Source organism: Python bivittatus, unplaced genomic scaffold (genome assembly GCF_059951505.1).
Source record: "Python bivittatus isolate LINGU-HERP-01145 unplaced genomic scaffold, Pbiv_v1 ctg000310_np1212, whole genome shotgun sequence".
Classification (NCBI taxonomy): Eukaryota; Metazoa; Chordata; class Lepidosauria; order Squamata; family Pythonidae; genus Python; species Python bivittatus.
Genome location: NW_028277054.1, coordinates 5,947,119 through 5,965,900, shown reverse-complemented (window position 1 = coordinate 5,965,900; position 18,782 = coordinate 5,947,119). Strand labels below are relative to the sequence as shown.

The 18,782-nt window shown below is 43.2% G+C and overlaps 1 protein-coding gene and 1 long non-coding RNA gene across 2 annotated transcripts; both read right to left on the bottom strand.

Annotated features, from left to right (window-relative positions):
* Nucleotides 1–1,757: 1,757 nt before the first annotated feature.
* Nucleotides 1,758–7,144, bottom strand: LOC112541820 (uncharacterized). Its single transcript, XR_015795985.1, has 3 exons — nt 7,059–7,144; nt 6,567–6,704; nt 1,758–3,480 (listed from the first exon to the last, which is right to left on the bottom strand). It is a non-coding gene; the product is annotated as an uncharacterized LOC112541820 (long non-coding RNA).
* A 2,671-nt stretch (nt 7,145–9,815) lies between these two features.
* LOC112543203 (interferon-inducible GTPase 5-like) lies at nt 9,816–12,793 on the bottom strand. The gene is made up of 2 exons (XM_025177432.2): nt 12,645–12,793; nt 9,816–11,025 (listed from the first exon to the last, which is right to left on the bottom strand). Exons 1-2 carry the CDS (start codon nt 12,680–12,682, stop codon nt 9,816–9,818), a joined length of 1,248 nt encoding a protein of 415 aa, XP_025033200.2. The 5' UTR covers nt 12,683–12,793.
* Nucleotides 12,794–18,782: the final 5,989 nt, after the last annotated feature.

The following is an 18,782-nucleotide window of genomic DNA, read 5'->3' as shown; positions in this document are numbered from 1 at the left end:
GGAGGCCCCCGTATTCTTCAGCCATTCCTACCTCTCTGTTGGCGCACGGAAAAAGAAAACCCCTAGCCCTTGGAAGAAGAAGAAGCTAAGCTGACAATAAGGTACTGGGGCTGTGTGGAAGCTGGTGCAGAAGGTAGCTACGCATCTTCTGACGTATGCTGTGCAGACCACGCGTCACTGGTCCCGAACAAGCAATTCTACCGCTCCCTGGCTATTTCCGAGTTGACGATGCAGCTTCTTGTGTGTGAAACCGTCACTGAGGGCTCCCCAACATTTTTGGAACTGTGCGGCCACACACATACAGGATTTTGAAAAAAAAAAAAAAAAGCAAAAGCAAAACAAATAAAATAAAATATCGAAAAAATTATTAAAATGTTAACAGACTTTCTCTTATAATACAGTATATTCCTTCAGATTCTTGTCTTCTTTTATTTCCTTATACCAGTGTTGTCCAAACTTGGCCACTTTAAGATGAGTGGACTTCAACTCCCAGAATTCCCCAGCCAGCCATGCTGGCTGGGGAATTCTGGGAGTTGAAGTCCACTCATCTTAAAGTGGCCAAGTTTGGACAACACTGCCTTATATCATAGTATCTGTGAAGCCATTGACTAAACCTGCTCCTTCTATAGTTGATATTCTACAATTAGGAAATGTTATCCATCCTGTTATCTAGGATAGATAGCTTGCTCTATAATATCATCTGAGGTTGGGAAAAGCTAACCCACCCCTCTCTTTTACATCATGCAACATTTTGAATTTTACTCTTGTTTTTCTCCCCATTTCATATAAACCTGTTAATTGTTCTAGGTGTTTTGATTTTAACTTTGATACTGTCATGAATCAATGGGAAGTAGTAGGGGGTGAAAGATAGTGAAAAAAATAACCACATCGTCTAAAACCTGGACTGGTGCCACTTCCCTTAACTACCACAATTTCTCATCTAAAGGCTGCTGTTTCTTAAGCCCGCCTGTGGATATCTAGCAAGAGTAGGTCTAAGTAATGAGTAATGCTTGGTGCCTGGTGGAGAATGAAGTGATATGTGATTGAGTGATTGATTGCTTGGTGATGGAAGCCTGGCTAATTGTAAATCCGCAGTAATTGTAGTGCTGAGAGGTGGTGGAAAAGAGTTGAATGAAGGCAGATAAAGAGGTAAGGTCTGCTTCACTGGACCTCTTAAGATGTAAGATCCAGTGTACGTCATGGGCAGCTATTAAAAGGCAGAGCTTCTGCCTGTTACAGGCAGAAATAAACTGAGGCAGAGTCTATTTTAATTTTCTGTCTGTGTACCCAAGTTCAGTTGAACTGTCTTGCAACATTGGGTGTCATTCTAAACAAAATGAAACCATTCATTTCTGCCTTCCAATCCTTTGGGGAAAGAGAAGGTGGGCCTTCAGATGCCTCCTTGAGTCAATGTCACAAGTGGTCTTAGTCTGTTTCATGAACCCCCCTTCCAGTCATTTTCACAATGCCACCTGAAACTTGATTTGTTTGAGGGAGGTGGATTACTTGCAGTTTCTCCTAGCAGCATACCCCTCCCCCCAGCCCAATGAATGATAACACGATCAATATTGGTAGTCAAGATTATCTCCAATCCAAAACTCATAAAAGCAGTCAGGGAGAACAAAGCCCCAAGGAATTTTGAATGGAAAGTGGGGTTAGAACATGGCTAAAAACATCTATCGTGTGCTAGGAATAAGGCAATTGACACATTGATAGAAAATCAGAACCATAGGCTTTATTTTGGTCATTGGTCAATTTAGGCCTCCAGTTTTGAATCTCTGCAGTGGATGTATTGAATTTTTTAAAAATTGGCAACCATATGGACTTATCCTGCCCCCTTGCCCCTCTGGGCTCTTAGGAATTTCCTATTAAATGGCTGAAGCTTACATGATGAATGCATGAAGGTACTAGTTAAATATACATGAATCCAAGCTTGGCAATTCAAAGTCCCCCCCTCCCACCTTTTAGTTCTCTTTTCTTAAAAACAACTAAATTTCTTTTCAGAAAGAAACCAACATCAGTTACTGTCAGTTTCCATTCTATGCAAATGATGACATTTGTCTTCAGTATTTAAAGAAACGTATAATAGTTACGCCTTTTTTGTGGTTTAACAAACAGCCGTGTGGCTGAGTTTGTAGAGTTTGTGCAAAAAAACTACCTGGTGGATTGTATCTACCGGCAACCATTGTGTGTATAAAATGATTAACGCTAAGTCATGGCGGCCATGTTGTACAAATGTGGTCATGAAGAAAACAAAACAGTGAAGCTCTCCACAGCAATAATATAATAAAATAATAAAAATAATACAGCTGTTAAAAATGATCAAATGATAAGAATGATACAGCTGATAAAAATGATCCCTGTAGCATTAAATCAAAAGTCTTAGAAGACATTGGTCATGAAAGATGGAGTGTGCTTACTCTTGATAACTCACTCCCGTGGTGGGCTGCTTCAATATTGTTTAGGGAATGCATGGAGGGTTGGGTGACATGAAGACCTTATTGATATCATCATCATCATCATCATCATCATCATCATCATCATCATCATCATCATCCCCATCATCCCTACCAACAGCAGCTGTGCATTGGTTGCCTATACCCAGCATCAGAAAAGAGAAATATGGGCTAACCTATGTTTAGGCTGTTCCCACAGCACTCTTGATAGTACATCAGTGGGATTTATGGAAAGAGCTGTTTTCCATTAAGGACTACCAAGGACAGGAATGACACATTCTTAAAGTTTAGGTGATCAAGTGGGCTACCAGTAGTCCAGCAAAACTACGTGGAAAGATGGCGAATGATACGCTCCATTGAACTTGGAATCCCCAAGTAGATGAGTTTAGAGAGGTAAATTCATCATTAAATGCATTGTCCTCATTTTCCAGTTTATCTGGTATGTTGTACTCAGGTTTGGGTTTAGGCTTGGGTTTAGGCTTGGGTTTAGGCTTGGGTTTGGGCCAAGGGTTTGGCTTTTGTGGGTTATTCCATGAAGGAGGACGTTGGCCAGAGCCCCCAGGGATAAATGGGACACGGCGATCTTGATTATGTTCTGGAGGCATTTGAGCATGCCCACTTTCCTGCTCGTGCAATACTTCTTGTCCCATAATCCCTCGCTCATATGCAGTATTCTCTAGAGAGACATCATCAGTTGCTGTAGATACTTCCAACTTTCCCTCAGGAAGAGGGGCCCCCTCCATTTTTTGGGAAAGCCTTTCCAGAAGGGTGATTTGGTGGTCCTCTTCAGTTTGTGTCTGGGGAAGCATCTTACGGTGCCACTGGCTAACATCCAGATTGGGTAGCAGAATGGCATGAATTGGTTCAGCCATAGCTGTAATCTCTTGAGTAGATGTATCTGTTTTGTTTTCTGCAAGACCATCCAGGAAATGGGATGTTTGTGAAAAGATATGAAGCCTGCTTTCTGGGTACCGTAGCTGAACTGTTGTGTGACTACTCACAGAGGTCATGGAAGATGAAGTAGCTGCAGAAAGCATTCAGATATTGGTGAAAATATTGCATAACCAAACCTCTCTGATATCCTATTTCATTATTCTGGGTTCCACCCTTAATCCAACCTCTTCTCTTGAATTAATGCCATTGTTCTGCAGTTTTGTTTTCTTGACCTGATTTTTTTTAGTTTAGTTTAGCGGTTTTCCCGGAAAACCCTCGCTCGCTACAATGAATTCCCAGAATCTTGTCTTCACACTAGACCTGACATGCTTCAAAAGCAGAGAATAATGACATCTAGTGACGGAAAATGGAATTTGCTCCTGTGAATAGGCAGTCTCGGCTAATTAGAAAGCCAGTGCTCTATTCCGAGCTTCTACGCTTTCTGATTGTAATATTCACGATCAGAAGGCTCAGATGCCACCTGTCCTTTGTGAATTCTGCTCTGCAGAAGTGAAACAGGACCTGCCTTCTTTCCATGATGAACGTGTTTGTCTTTATCTAGCTTTCAGTTCCTAGAGAAGTTGCGAAGAGCGAAAGTAAAGCCTATTTTAATCAAGCCTAGGGGCTGATGATTATACAGAAACACCCATGGAGGTTTTGGGGCCATTTTGGAGGCCATTTTTGTTCTTCCAGGATGATTTTTCAATTGACTTCCTAGTCCACCAGCATTCAATCACCAGCAATCATCTCCAGCAATCATCACCCAGATAAGCAAAGGTTACCACCAGCCACACGATCAAGCAGCAAACATACGCCAATCAAAGAACTACCAGAGGAGCAAAATAACCCCCCCCCCACCAGCACTGGCAAGGCAGGCCACAGCACAAAAAAAAAGCGAGCAAACCTCATCCCATTTTAGCACTGAAGATGTTACCTATGTGAGAGATGGATAAAATATGTTATTATTGACAAAGAAAGAGTAACTTGAGCATGCTAAGAGTGCAGCTGCAATACTAAATACCTAGCTGCCCAAGCCTTTGTTTCTGAAACGACCTCGAACTAGGAGACATCGCCATGGTTACCAAGGGGCCTCCAAGCGGCCCCAAGGGGCACAGGAAATAGGGAGGGGGGAAATCTCTCGGGTGAGACAAGGTAAGACAGGACCAGTTTGGGGTGGCTTGTCCTGTCCAAAGTGATACTTAGCAGAGATCTTTTAAGAATGCATGAACTCTTGCCCCCCAACCCTTATTAGCCTAATAAAAACCACACCCCGCATAGCTAATCACCTATTTACCATGAACATGTATGTAGTATGTAGTATGTAGGGGTCTGTAGAAAGGGGGGTGACAAGGAATAGGCGGGCGGCTAAAGATTGTGACCTCAGAGTACCTCGGCCAATGGGGGAAATGGGGAAGTTTGAGAGTCGGCCTAGGGTGGTATAAAATGTGCTGAAATCTGTAAGGGTGGCTTCTTATTTGCAACGAAGTCCTTTGCAAACGCTTCCAATAAAACTTTACTTCTGATTAACCCAGAGAGATTTGTGCTGCTTGTTTCACACACCTAGCTGGGTAATGAAACGTTTGCAAGGAAAGAACCAAGCTCAGAGAACCCCAAGGACTCCATTTCCTAGTCCAGCCTGTACAGATCAGGGATTTCCTGGAATCTCCTGCCTTATGGGATCTGGCAGGCCCTACTCTTCTCGATTTCCAGAAGGCCTTAACATCTCAAGCGTTGGGATTGGGTGAGGCTGGAGCCTCGTCATAGTTGTTGTTGAGGAGTGTTATTTGAAGGCACCAGGCACATTTTTTGAATGGCATTTTTTTTTATGGTTTCTTATATGTTTTTAGTGTTGCTGAGAGCCATCCGGATTTATGATATACAACACGGGTGGCCATATGAGTTTCCCAAATAAAATAAAATAAAATAAATAAATCTCCCATGCTAACCAGACTGACCCCACTTCACTACAGCACCCGGACAAAATCAGTGATGTAGCCAATGTGGACATGCTATAGTAGATATATATGGCTGGTGAAAACTAAAATAGGTACAGTATACTAAACTTCCGCCCCTAGCTTGCAATTAGAAAACCCCAGTCTCTAAACCCTCCCACAAAGAAATCTGAAAATTTTGGCTCTCTTTCCTTTGGAGATATTCCTACATCATTAGCCAGGCTTTCTGTGGCATCAAAGGCTGATATGAGATGAGGGGGAGGAGGAGGAGAAGGATCATTATCATCATCATCATCATCATTCCTGGAGAAAAGAGTTGACTTCTGAACGACATATTTTTAAATTCTCATTGTATATTCTAGAAAAAGTTTTTGGGAGGAAGACATCAGATACCTTAGATTGACTCTTCATGTATGTCCACCTAGTCCTCATCTCAAGCACTGGAAAGAGGATTCAAACTAGAGTTGGGCTTAAAACGGCTTTCAAAGTTCTCCATTGAATTTGGAGATTGGGTAGATGATTTCCCTGAATTTTTCCAAAGAAAGGAAAAATTATCCAGCAATTTCTTAAGGGTAGGACTCCTACTTAGCACAACAGAAACTCTACTACTAAGAAAGTCTGTGGAAGAAATCACCTCCTGAAATCTTCCACTGGGAAGCCAGAGAGGCTGTACACAATCAAATACATTATTGTAGAATGATAGGACGTTCTTCCTCACTCCTTGGCCATTTTATAATTTAATGGCCATTTCCAGACATGCACTTATCTAAATCAGTTGAAAACTATGCAAGCTTTGCATTTGTACAATGTGCAAAGCTTGGACAGTCTTAACACTGATTAGTTTTGGTGTATGTGTGTATTCATGTGTGATTATTTGTGTGTGGCTTACTGTATTGTGTTATCCCAGCTTGTTTGTTCAGTTTAAGATTTCATGTATGGTGGGAACCCTGAAATAAGGTTAATTCAGCCACCAATTTCACTGTGTTGTGCAAATTTAGTCAATAAGCCCAAGAGACCATAGTCCACCCATAAAAACTTTACTGAAATATTTTTCTTCTTTGGATGAATTTCTAAAGCAAGGTCTATTTTAACACATTGAATGAGAGCTGGTATGAAAAAATGTAACCTACTATATATCTAAATAGACCAAACTCTATCATAGAGCCTCAACTTCAACTGTGAGTACTTTGGAGCTACCATGCATTTGATGTGACCGCATACTTACAAGCACTAGACACACCCAGAAGAACCAAAGAGAAGCTCAGCATTAGAGGAGACATCCTAGTGCTGGACATTTTCATGACACAAAGCCCCAGATGGAACTTGGTACTTCAAACTGTTGATGGGTTTGAAGATGTGAGACCTGAAAGAAAGGCATGCGGTAGCATGGATGGAAACAGAGCCCTTTCAAAGAGTCTGAAACTTGAAAATGTGGCCTACAACTTGGGAGCAGATATTCTGAGGCTGAATCTAGTAACTCTCCTGTTTTTCAACTGCATTAATGGTGAGAGTTTCAAGAGCTCAATTTGAAAGGCCATTCCTCAGGATCATCCACCTGGGGTTAGATGGCTACTTCAAAGAACCATCCCAGTTTCTTACTGGTGGCTTTTGTCAGAGCAGAGGGGCATCCTTCAGAGGACTCTGGACTTCCTGCCCTGAAATTAGATAGAGATGCTTATGACAACCCCCCCCCCCCCGCAAGAACTGAGTAACTTACAGGTAATGGTTTCTGAGAATTCCAGCAATTCTGAACTCTTGTTTCAAGGAAAGAAATCAATTGGGCTACCAGAACTTCTTCCTCCGTTGCTCCGTCTTCATTCTGTGCTAGCGAGTGGTATGATCTTTTCATAAGATGAACAGTAATTAACATTCTGGGAGGAGGTACACTAGTAAAAAGGTTTGCTAATAGTGGAGATTTTCCTGAACCTGCCAGCAGGAACTAAAAGGTTTATTTGCCAGTACAGTATTATTTTCCTACAATACACCTTTCCAGGTTTCACTCATTCTTTATTGGCCATTGTTATTTACCAAACCATTAAAAGGTAGTTACGTTGTGTAGATTGTTTGCTAAGAGATTAAACTAATAAAGAGATGGAGTATTTTTGAAATATGTGGGAGGATCATAACGGGTGACTGATTTTGTGTAAGGGGATTTCCTGTAATATGGTGCCTATTTGTAGGTTTTGCTGGGTGAGTCGAGGAGACTAAAGACTGGTGGTTTAAAAATGTTCACAAGAAATGGAATGAAGGTGAAATAAAGTGTAGAAAATCAAAAGGCCAATGGCCATGCATACAGCAGAGCAGGACAACTTTATATACTGTATATCTGTTCAGATACAGACTCACTGCTGTTGGAAATGTCCATGAAAAAAAAGTTTTTTAATGCCAAGGAATACGATGGAGGTGCTTTGAAGAGCCCTTTACTCCTTTCCATGACCAGTTAAACCTAGAATCGATGGTTAAAAAAACACACACATGTATTCATTCCTTTCTTTCAATGACTTATATGCTACATCTCTTCCACAGAATGAAAGATGGTGGATAATGGTAATAATAAAATAATTTATTGATTAGCCATTAGGCTATATCAGAATACAAAATATAAAATACAGAATAATAAAATATTATCCGTTACAAGATACAGTAAAAGATATAACTGAAAAAAAATGCAAGTCATATTTCTATGTCACCCCCACAATTTACCACAATCAGATCCACATATGCAGTTCTCAATTGTACTGTTTTGTTCAGATAAAGGGTTCTGACTGCGCATGAAATATGTTGTTTTAATGTAAGGGTCCCAACAGGCTGTTTGTCTAATGCACTGTTTCTCAACCTTGGCAACTTGAAGATGGGTGGACTTCAACTCCCAGAATTCCCCAGCCAGCCATGAAGATGCTGGCTGGGGAATTCTGGGAGTTGAAGTCCACCCATCTTCAAGTTGCCAAGGTTGAGAAACACTGGTTTAATGTGTAGTCCAAGATACAGTATAGATCTCTCTCTTAAACAGTCTTTTTCTTCCTAGCATTTTTCCCAAAGGTACAGGGTCCACTTTTTTTTTGGATCAACCAAATATTGATCCATTGGTTGCAACAGGAATTGACTGATTGGCTTGTCGCCTGAGCCTGATGTCGTGGGCTGAGAGAGAGGGACTGGCCCAAAGTCCCCCAGCTGGCTTTCGTACCTAAGGCAGGACTAGAACTCACCGTCTCCTGCTTTCTAACCTGGTGCCTTCACCGCTAGAAAGTGACTCTCTTTCTTATACAGTTGACATTCAAATAATATACAGTGGTACCTCTACTTACGAATTTAATCCGTTCCGTGACTCTGATCGCAAGTCGATTTGGTCGCAAGTTGAAGTAAATTTTCCCATAAGGATCAATGTAATTACTGTTAATCCGTTCCGGTGTCCGCGGACCACGCGTCAGGGGCAGAAAAATGGCCGCTGACCACGCGTCAGGGGCGGAAAAATGGCCACTGACCACGTGGAACGGGTGGAAAAATGGCCACGGACCACGTGGAACGGGCGGAAAATGGCCGCGGACCATGTGGAACGGGCAGAAAAACGGCTCGTAAGTCGAGGCGAGTTTGTAAGTAGAGGTAAATTTTTGGGGCCGGAGCTGATCGTATCTCGAAATTTTCGTAAGTAGGGGCGTTCGTAAGTAGAGGTACCACTGTATGTGCTATGTCCTCTATTTCTGGGGCTCCTCAAATACAAGTACGTTTGTCATAAGGAACTTGGTTAATCCTTCCATATTTATCCACTGTGTCTGTAAGAGGGTGGTTTGGCTGGTTCAAATGTATTCTTTAAGGATGGTTGGTTCAAACTCTTCTTTAAAAACCCTATTCTATTACATATTTTAAAATAGAATAGCTGAATCTGTTCATTTTTCTGTTGGTCTGTTGATCATTTGGGGGGGGTAGAATAAAAAGTTTCTGATAAGATGGAAGCAATGTAACTATGCACATTGTGAGTTTTGATATCATAGAAACTATGTTTCATCTAATTGAATTCAGCACTGCAAAATTTTGTTCCTAGCTAAGGACTGAACCTGATCTTTGAGTGACATACTGGTGGCTCCTATACTATGGAATACAGGTTGGGCAGGTAAAAAACTATATTTTGCTTACATTAAATTAAAATTAAATGTATTAATGGAGGTTCCCCTCTACCCATGGATTTAATAATGTTCCTCCATCTGTCACATTAAAAGTTATAACTGTTACTCCTAAAAATAATAATAATAATAAAAAAAATGATTTGGTGTAGTCTTTGGGACTACATCCAAGGATTTGGAAGCTAATATTTTTAGATGGTTATCATATGGCAGTGTTGTCCAAACTTGGCCACTTTAAGATGAGTGGACTTCAACTCCCAGAATTCCCCAGCCTGGCTGGCTGGGGAATTCTGGGAGTTGAAGTCCACTCATCTTAAAGTGGCCAAGTCTGGACAACACTGCCATATGGTAATCAGTTATGGGATTGCAAGGTTTATCTTCTTTATGGCAGCTGCAGCTTTGGATAGAATATTCTGGGTATCTTTCTTAATATCTGACAGATATTTCTTCAGCATGAAGAAAGAGGAAATAAGTGAAATTCCTCCTGACAATAAGCAGCCAATTATGGGGAAACGTTCCCAATAGAAATATTCCACGCTCATCATTGAAGCTCCTAGAAAATCTGGTAGCCTGTGTAAAATCACTGTTTTTTTTGACTGGGATGTCATCATTGATTTCAGCTCTGAGAGTAACTTGCCAGTAAAGTTAGCAAGTTTGATGAGGGACTGATTATCCACACCAAACTTACGGTAGCACCAAACACCAAACGCTACGAAGAGGACAACGCCCCCCAGGATCGCAACTCCCGGGACCGGGATCACGGCTATAAATCCGGCGAAAAGGATGGGAAGCCAAATCTCTCTTTGCAGTGTGGCTGCCTTATTCTCCAAAACAGATGGAGAAACGGTAGTGACGATGTTGCTGAGAAAGGCTTTCTTCTTATTCCACAAGAGATCACTGGTCAGGGATTCCCGCAGAAGGGGGAAATCATAGTGGTCGGGCTTGTGGTTGGAAACCGAAAAGACTTGGAGATCTTTCACCTCTTCATTTCCCAAAGAATCCCTGCAGAAATCCTTGGCGGGCAAGAGAATCTTCTCCTCGCTGTAGCCAGATAGTTGCTGCTTCTTCGCTTCCTCCAAGTCCAGGTCTATCTTAGTTTGAACCATATAAAACTCTTTGTCCATTTGTTGGACCTCAGATGCAATTTGTAAGCGAGTGGCCTGGGAGCTCTGGGGGGCAATAAAGATGAAGAAATCGAAGTCACTTAACTCTACCTTCTTGCCATGGATGTCTTCAGTCACAAGTAATTCTCCCTTCCATGTGATTTCTGAAAAGGAGACCCGATGAAATTCTGCATTTATGCAATCTGAGACTTCTGTTCTTGCCACAATGTCAGTTGCAGCTGCAGCTGAGCCAGCCAGATGTGGATTCTGCAAGGCGTTAATAAAGGAGGTCTTCCCAGAGCCTGGCTCTCCTACTATGGCAATGTGGAGTGGAAAATCAGCAAAAGACTCCCTTGGTTTGTCCACTATGGTAGATAAGGCATCAGTTAGTCTCCCTTTGTAAATAGCTGCTGCAAATTCTTCCTTATATGAGGATCCAAATGTACCATAATCGCGTACGCAACTGCAAGGGGAGAAAGTGAGAAGGTTGTAACCTCAAACATTTCAACTGTCTGGAACAGGAGCGTTTGCAGGGGAGTCAGAAGAGTCAAGATGGTGGCCATGACCACATGATCAAAAGCTTGCCCCTTTGTTATGTGTGTGGCCTGGGCTAAACTTGCAAAAACGGGGGGGGGGGGGAGGACTTTGCGCATGATTGCAGCTGCCTCCTTGACTTTTTGAACCACTCCTGAAGACTAAGGCATGAGTGACAGCAAGCAAAGCCTCCTGATCCAGAAACAGGTACAACTGGTGCACAAGATGAAGTTGTGCAAAGGCCCTCCTGGCCACACCTATCACTTTTTGAACCACTCCTGGATTTGTGATGTTATAGGTTACCCTGACTTGATTTGTATCTTTTAAAATGTTTGATAGCTGCTTTGAGAAAAACATAGTAAAATATATAAATCAATACAGTATTAACTATTATCTATCTCTATCTATCAAATTCATAATGGCCACTCAATTCAAACAGTTGTGACTCTGGGTGGCACACAGTCAACATATAACAAGTGACCAGTACAGTTAAAAGCAACAACAAAAATTAATAGGCAGTTGGGAACTTAAATGTCTATTACTCTGCTCCAGGTGGGAATTCCAATCAACGTGGCCCAAATACCTAAGGAAGCCAAATTTTTAGAGCTTTTCTGAAGGCCAGCAAGGTCAGGGCTGACCGTATATTGGGAGAGATCATTCAATCATGTACCTTGAATTGCACCCAGAAGCCATGGAAAAGGCCGCTGACATTGCTACAGGGAGGGACCTGAAGTGTGGGGAGGACAGATACCACTGAGGATAGGTGGTCCCATAAATAATGCAGTCCTGTGTCATGTAGGGCTTTATGGATAATGACCAGCACCTTGAATTGCACCCAGAAGCCTATTGGGAGCCAGCGTAGGTCATGGACTAGTGGCGCTACATGGTTATACTGAGGTGCACCCATGACTACTGTGTCGCTGCATTCTGGACCAATTGTAGCTTTTGGTGGTCTTCAAGGGCAGTCCCATGTAGAACACATTGCAGTAATCCAACCAGGAGATGACTAAGGCATGAGTGACAGCAAGCAAAGCCTCCTGATCCAGAAACAGGTACAACTGGTGCACAAGATGAAGTTGTGCAAAGGCCCTCCTGGCCACACCTATCACTTGCTCTTCAAACAGGAGCTGTGAGTCCAGGAGAATCCTCAACTTGTGCACTGGCTTGGAGCAGGGGAGTGCTATCACCCCTTCCCCAAGCCAAAGATGGAAAAACTCCCATCCAGGGGATCCTAAACTCACATCCACTTGGTCTTGCTAAGGTTGAATCAAAGCCTGTTCTTGCTCATCCAGACTGTTACTACTCCTGCTTTTTCCTTTGTTCTTCCTCCAGAACTGTTTAGAAAACCAAAGTAGGAGTGTCCACAGTATGCTGTGGAACAGTGTTTCTCAATTGTGGCAACCTTAAGACTTCAGCTCCCAGAATTCCCAGGTGGGAATCTTAACGTGCCAAGGTTGAGAAACACTGCTGTAGACCATATATTACCTTTATCCCCAAGAGAGCTTGGAAATAAGTCAAAGAAACCCGGTTCAACAGTTATCCCTTTACCTGCTCCCAGGTGGATCTTTCTGGTGACTTTCAGCCATGGTCTTTTTTCCTCTTGCTCTTTTTCTGTGTTTTCTATTTGCCCTCCATCCAGCGTATGTTTCCTTCTCTCTTCTCTCTCAGTTCAAGCTGTTTCTGCAGAAATTGAAAGGGCAGCAGCACATAGAGACAAAAAAGGAGGTTCCTTAGGACTTCCTTAGGTGCAAGACAGTACAAGTGAGGCGCTAACTGTCCACTGGGAAACTGAAACATTTGCTTCACTGAGATGCAATCAAATCTGAACAGGGTGTGTATGTGACTTGCCCCTTCTCCAAGGATCCTTAGAAAACCCTCACGATTCATCAGGCACCTGAGGTGAACCATTTTAAGAGGTCCATCACCTTTGCAAAGGTCCAGAGTGCCTACAACCTGGAACAAAAAGTGATCTCACCACAACAAAAGATAGATAGCCATGTCCTCCCTATCTAGATCAAGCATCATCAGCTCTGAATTGGGGCTAAAATTACCTGGGACAAGCCCATGGGTCCCATGGAGGCCATGGAATCCCAAGCCAACTTGGACCCAATCCCAAGACATGGAGTTGGAAGTCCCTCAGAACCAAAAGGTTTCAGGGAAGTCCTCCAAAACCAGCTGCGATACACCAGCAGCAGACCAGGTTTGTCCCTACAGCCCAGTTTTATGTATGCACTTGCAAACGCCTACCTCCAGGGCACAGCTACTGGTCACTGCTAGAGTGTCCCAAACGGTCACATCTACACATCCTCACCAGCCTTGGCATCTTGACTGATGCAGGACTTCAACTCTGGATGGGCAGGTTTCTTTCTGTTCTCTGAAATCACCACGAAATCTTGCAAGATTTTTCCAGAGAGTTTTGTGAAAAGAGATACCTGAGCTCTTGCACAGAGTTGTGATATCTGAAAACGGTTGCTGATCTTTACCCAACAGAACACTTTGTTACTCAAGGCTTCCTTTCTCCACCTCTCAGTATTCTCTTCTTTCATTTCTCAACTTCCCTTTCTTCCTTCTGCTTATATATCTCTTTGTGTCTTATCTTCCAATTCTAGATCTGGTCCTTTCCCTTGATTTTGACTTTATTTTGCCTCACTGACTGACATGGTACATATAGACCAATCTGTCAGTTTGGAGTCCCCTCAGATTCTCATTTTTCTAGCCTTAAATTTGGTTCATCACATTTCCATATTTGGGAATATTATGAATTTGCATATATGTGTATGTATGTGAATGTTCACTTTTATTTTAACATGTGCTCAAAGTCACCCCACCTGGGCAAGCGACACCAGTGCCATTGAAGTTGTGAGTACAGATGTCACCAAGAAGTTAAGGGCAAATGCATCCCTGCTGTGGACTAGCAATGCAAGAAGTAGATGCAAGGGGTGAAGAGCGTAGTAGACCCTGATTATCAAAGGGAAGTAAAGATGCTCTTCTACCTAGACTTGGGAAACCCAGACCTGGATTTAAAAGTTGGGGGACAGGATGCCTCAGTTAATCACCTCTAAGATAGTCACCCCATAAGTGGAAAATGAGGCACTCCCCCTCCAAGCTACAGGATGGGGGCAGAAGGTTTTGGCTCTACTGGAGGAAACATTTGGATAAAGGGAGGAAGAAGGCAAATGAAAGTGAGAAAAGTATTAGGCCCTACTAGGCAGAACATCTCACCCATCCTGTTGAAGAGAAGGAGGTCTCCTGTAAGTGTGGCCAATTATTGTCTCTCTTTTTTTTTTCATAGCCTTTCTTGCTGGTGCAAAGGAAAATGTCCGTGCTTCCCATTGGCTACACTAAGCTGTGCTGCACTGATATGGTGATCCGCTGAATTTTGGCATCTGAAGTACACAGTCAATAAGCTCACTGTGACAATACACATGGACTCTGTTGGATCGTCCTTCAGCCACTTGCAACGACACATACAGAGGATGCCTCTTTATGATTATTTTGAATAGAGACGTTTGTGCACTCGGCAGAGCCCAGCACATCGTAGAGATAAGACCGGGTTGATGTTACCTGTTGGGTAGCGACACGTTTACAAACAAACAACTGGGCTCAGAGGGCACCGAGAACTCCACAGATAAGAAAGTGCTTAGTTTATTAGTAGCTGACTCAGGCTACTTTCTTTTTCTTGCAAACCAGCTGTTTTTACCACTTGCATCTGCAGGAAAGCTAGCTATTATTTTCCTTATTCTTCAATGGTTCTGATGTTGCTTTGGTACTGTGAGCTTGTGAGGTAGTCCACACAGGAAGCACACCCTGAGGTACTAGCTCTAACTTTATTGTAGGTTTACATTGACAGAATCTTGCAAGTCTGAAAGGACATCTCTCCCCCTCGCCTTTACAGTCCAGGAAACTAGGGAGGGACCCTTCTGAGACATTTGCCACACCCCCATTCCTTCTGCAGGCTCAGCTGCCTCCATCCAGCTGATGCCTAGTCTGGGACTCTTCCTCCTGTCTCCCAAGATCATTCCCACATACCATACTGAAGGGCCAGGATCGGGGGGGGGGGGGGGGGTAACCCTGATGCAGGCTTATATGTGGAGTTGAGACCATACCAACACCATTTTGAAGAGGAAGCAGAGCCATGCATATGTGAAGGCCACAGGGAGGAAATGGCATGTGAACACCCATGAGTTGTTAGGGGCACAGCATGAGGTCAAACACCTGTGGTTGGGATGACTGGTAAGGATGTGGGTAAATGGGCTGAAACGCTTGCAAGGGGGCCCACAACCTGGGAAACAGGATGTGTGAAACTTAGCTACAAGCTCAAAATAGCTTGCACCCACATAACAGGGGTTCTAGCAACATAGAGCGCATTCCAAGCAATAGTGGGCAGCCAGAAGTGGACACCACAAAGAGCAAAATGCATAGTTGTGAAATTAGGTGCAAGTGTGCCCACCTTCCAAGGCTGGTGTGATATTTAGCTTTAGCAACATATAATCTCAAGTTCCTAGTCCTCACTTGCTCTAGGGGGTCCTAACATGAAATATCTTCACCTAGCTTGCTTAAACTATGCAGAGGATGTGATTACATAATGTGGTTGGAAGCAGGAGCAGGCGCTGAAGGCTCGTGCATGCTCAGGAAATGTACTTAGGAGTTGGGAGGGGGAATTGGGGAAGTATAAAGATTGTGACCAAATTATGTTTGGGGCTCGGGCCGCCTTACAGGCTGGAGTCCTTTTGTTCTGGTACCTTAATAAAAGCAACCCTTTATTCTGCACCTGGTGTTTGGATGTCTTTTGGCTTCGGCACCAAGCTCAGACCCGTTTTGTGGCGCAACAATACCAAAGCAAGAGAAGTACTAGGCTCCGAAGCAGAACTTCTCATGCGTCCTCTTGGAGAGAAGGTGGTCTCCTGTAATTAGTAATGTGGCTAATTATCTTCTCTCTCTCTCTCTCTCTCTCTCTCTCTCTCTTTTCTTCATAGCCTTTCTTGCTGGCACAAAGCAAAATGTCCATGCTTCCCATTGGCTATGCTAAGCTGTGCTGCACTGATACCGCGATCCACTGAATTTTGGCATCTGAAGTACACAGTCAACAAGCTCACTGTGACTGTACACGTGGACTCCGTTGGATCATCCTTCAGCCACTTGCAACGACACATACAGAGGATGCCTCTTTATGATTATTTTGAAAACATTTATGATGTTTGTTTATGATGTGATTGCCTGTGTTTTTATTGGTAGTGAGTGCTTTGTCTTTAATGTATGCAGAAAGCTTGCAGTGCCTTGCAAAACCCCTGCTTACAAAGCTCAGCATGAACTTGCAGAAGACTGGGCACATAATGGCGAGAGGTTTTGGGGGTGAATTGTCCTGTGGCTGAACTGCAGCACCAAGAAACCTGCTTGCACCAGCTAGTCTCTTCCCATCTGCTTCCTAAACTGGCACACAGATTGCCTGGATAAGCTGAGATTTTTAGGTGCCAAAATACAACACCAAAATTGGGCGTGACTTATATACAGTAGATTTTTCCCTCAGCTTTTTTAAAGTACCCATATAACCCATATATCCTTGTATATAAGCCCATCCATGGATAAGCTGATCTTCAAATTTTTAACCAAAACACCATGAAAAATGTGCCAACTGTGAACATTGAAACATACCAAAATGTTGAGGGTTGGCTTATCTGCAGGTGGTGCATTTTTCATGATATTTCAGTTAAAAATTCAAGGGTCAGCATTTCCAAAGATGAACTTATCCGTGAGTATATACAGGAATCCCCTCTAATGGGTAACCTTTCCCATACAACTACTTAGACCCGTAGACAGAACAAAAAGGAGTGTGTGGGGATCTGATTGTCAGGATGAAGTTTAGAGACTCTGCCACAAGTGTGTCGCTCCTGTGTCCAAGCTGTGAAGCCATTAACTGAGGAAGTGTGGACCAGCACAATCATACCATTAAGCGCAGGGTGGATCGTAAATATCATGGATGAGATCTCCAAAATAAAAATGTCTATGACCCAAAAGGGGTGGGGGGGGATTGTATAAAAATAGAGAAATTTGTGCACTTGGCAGAGCCTAGCACATACATAGTAGAGATAAGACTGGGTTGATGCCATCTGTTGGGTAATGAAACATCTATAAGCAAGCAACCCAGCTCAGAGGGCACCGAGAACTCCACAGATAAGAAAGTGCTTAGTTCATTAGTAGCTGACTCAAGCTACTTTCTTTTTCTTGCAAACCAGCTGTTTTTACTACTTGCGATGGGAGGGGAGCGAGGTTCAACCAGGACAGCCAGGAGCTGAGAGTCCTTCCAGGTCCCCCCATGCCTGACTCTGTGTCCCCCCACTTAAGAATAGGTTAGTGCCTCCTCCCAGCAGCTCAGGGCTCCACCTCGAGCTCCCTTAAGGCCTCTGTGTTGCGATCCGAAACCGCAGACTGAGGGAGACCCATCGCTTTCCTTGGTCACGTCGCAGCAATCCTCTTTCCATCCACGACTGTTAAACCCTCTGCCTCCCCTTTATGGTCCCTGGGGCCAGCCAGTGGGCATTCACGGGGACTTCCCAAAGCTACCCTCCCCAGTCTGAAATAAAAACCACTCAATTCTATGAACTTTTATATGTTTATATATGATGTTGGAAGGTCCAGGATTTTGTGTTGTTTTCTGGAGGTGTCTGTGGGTATGTTTTTTGCTGTATTTGTTTTGTTTGATTGTCTGTTTTGGCTTTTGTTCTTGTGTGTTCTGCAGAGAGAGGCATCTGAGCCATTGTGTTTAATCCAAATCTCTCAGAATTCAGTGCCATAATAGTGCTATAGGATGTCGGGAAAGGCGTGTTATTTCCTTTTAGCGGTTTATGGTTAAATGTGCTTTCCTTGAACGTGTGTTGATTAGACTGTTGAGGGTGTGTCTTTTTGTATGCAGATGGGGCCTTGTTCTTGGCTTATACAATGAGGTGCAACTGCTTGAAAATGAATGTACTGAAGATCAAGGTGGTCATGTATGACTGAGAAAATGGACTTTTTCAAATTATATGTAAATGGTGAAAAATTAGAGCAAGCGAATAAATGGTGGAATCTTCATTAACGAAGGGAAAATGGATGAAGAAATTTTAAAATATGCAAGTGTTGCAGAAAGAGGGGGTAGTATGTGGCCTGTTGCAAAGAATGAATGTTTGTCAGAACAACTCTAAAATACCTAGGGACACAAATTTGCTTCTGCCTACTTTATTATACACCTATGGGAGCTGTGTTTGTCAGGAGCCAGCCAATGGGCATCCACGGGGATTTCCCAATGGGGGACACAGAGTCAGGCATGGGGGGACCTGGAAGGGCTCTCAGCTCCTGGCTGTCCTGGTTGAAACTGCCCCCCCATTGCAAGTAGTAAAAACAGCTGGTTTGCAAGAAAAAGAAAGTAGCTTGAGTCAGCTACTAATGAACTAAGCACTTTCTTATCTGTGGAGTTCTCGGTGCCCTCTGAGCTGGGTTGCTTGCTTATAGATGTTTCATTACCCAACAGATGGCATCAACCCAGTCTTATCTCTACTATGTATGTGCTAGGCTCTGCCAAGTGCACAAATTTCTCTATTTTTATACAATCCCCCCCCACCCCTTTTGGGTCATAGACATTTTTATTTTGGAGATCTCATCCATGATATTTACGATCCACCCTGCGCTTAATGGTATGATTGTGCTGGTCCA

Excerpts from the sequence above, each read along its gene's own strand:
- LOC112543203 (XM_025177432.2), bottom strand. The coding sequence starts at position 12,682 with ATGGCTGAAAGTCACCAGAAAGATCCACCTGGGAGCAG. Across the intron at positions 11,026-12,644 it reads AAAGATCCACCTGGGAGCAG|TTGCGTACGCGATTATGGTA; the intron begins GTAAAGGGATAA and ends CTCCCCTTGCAG.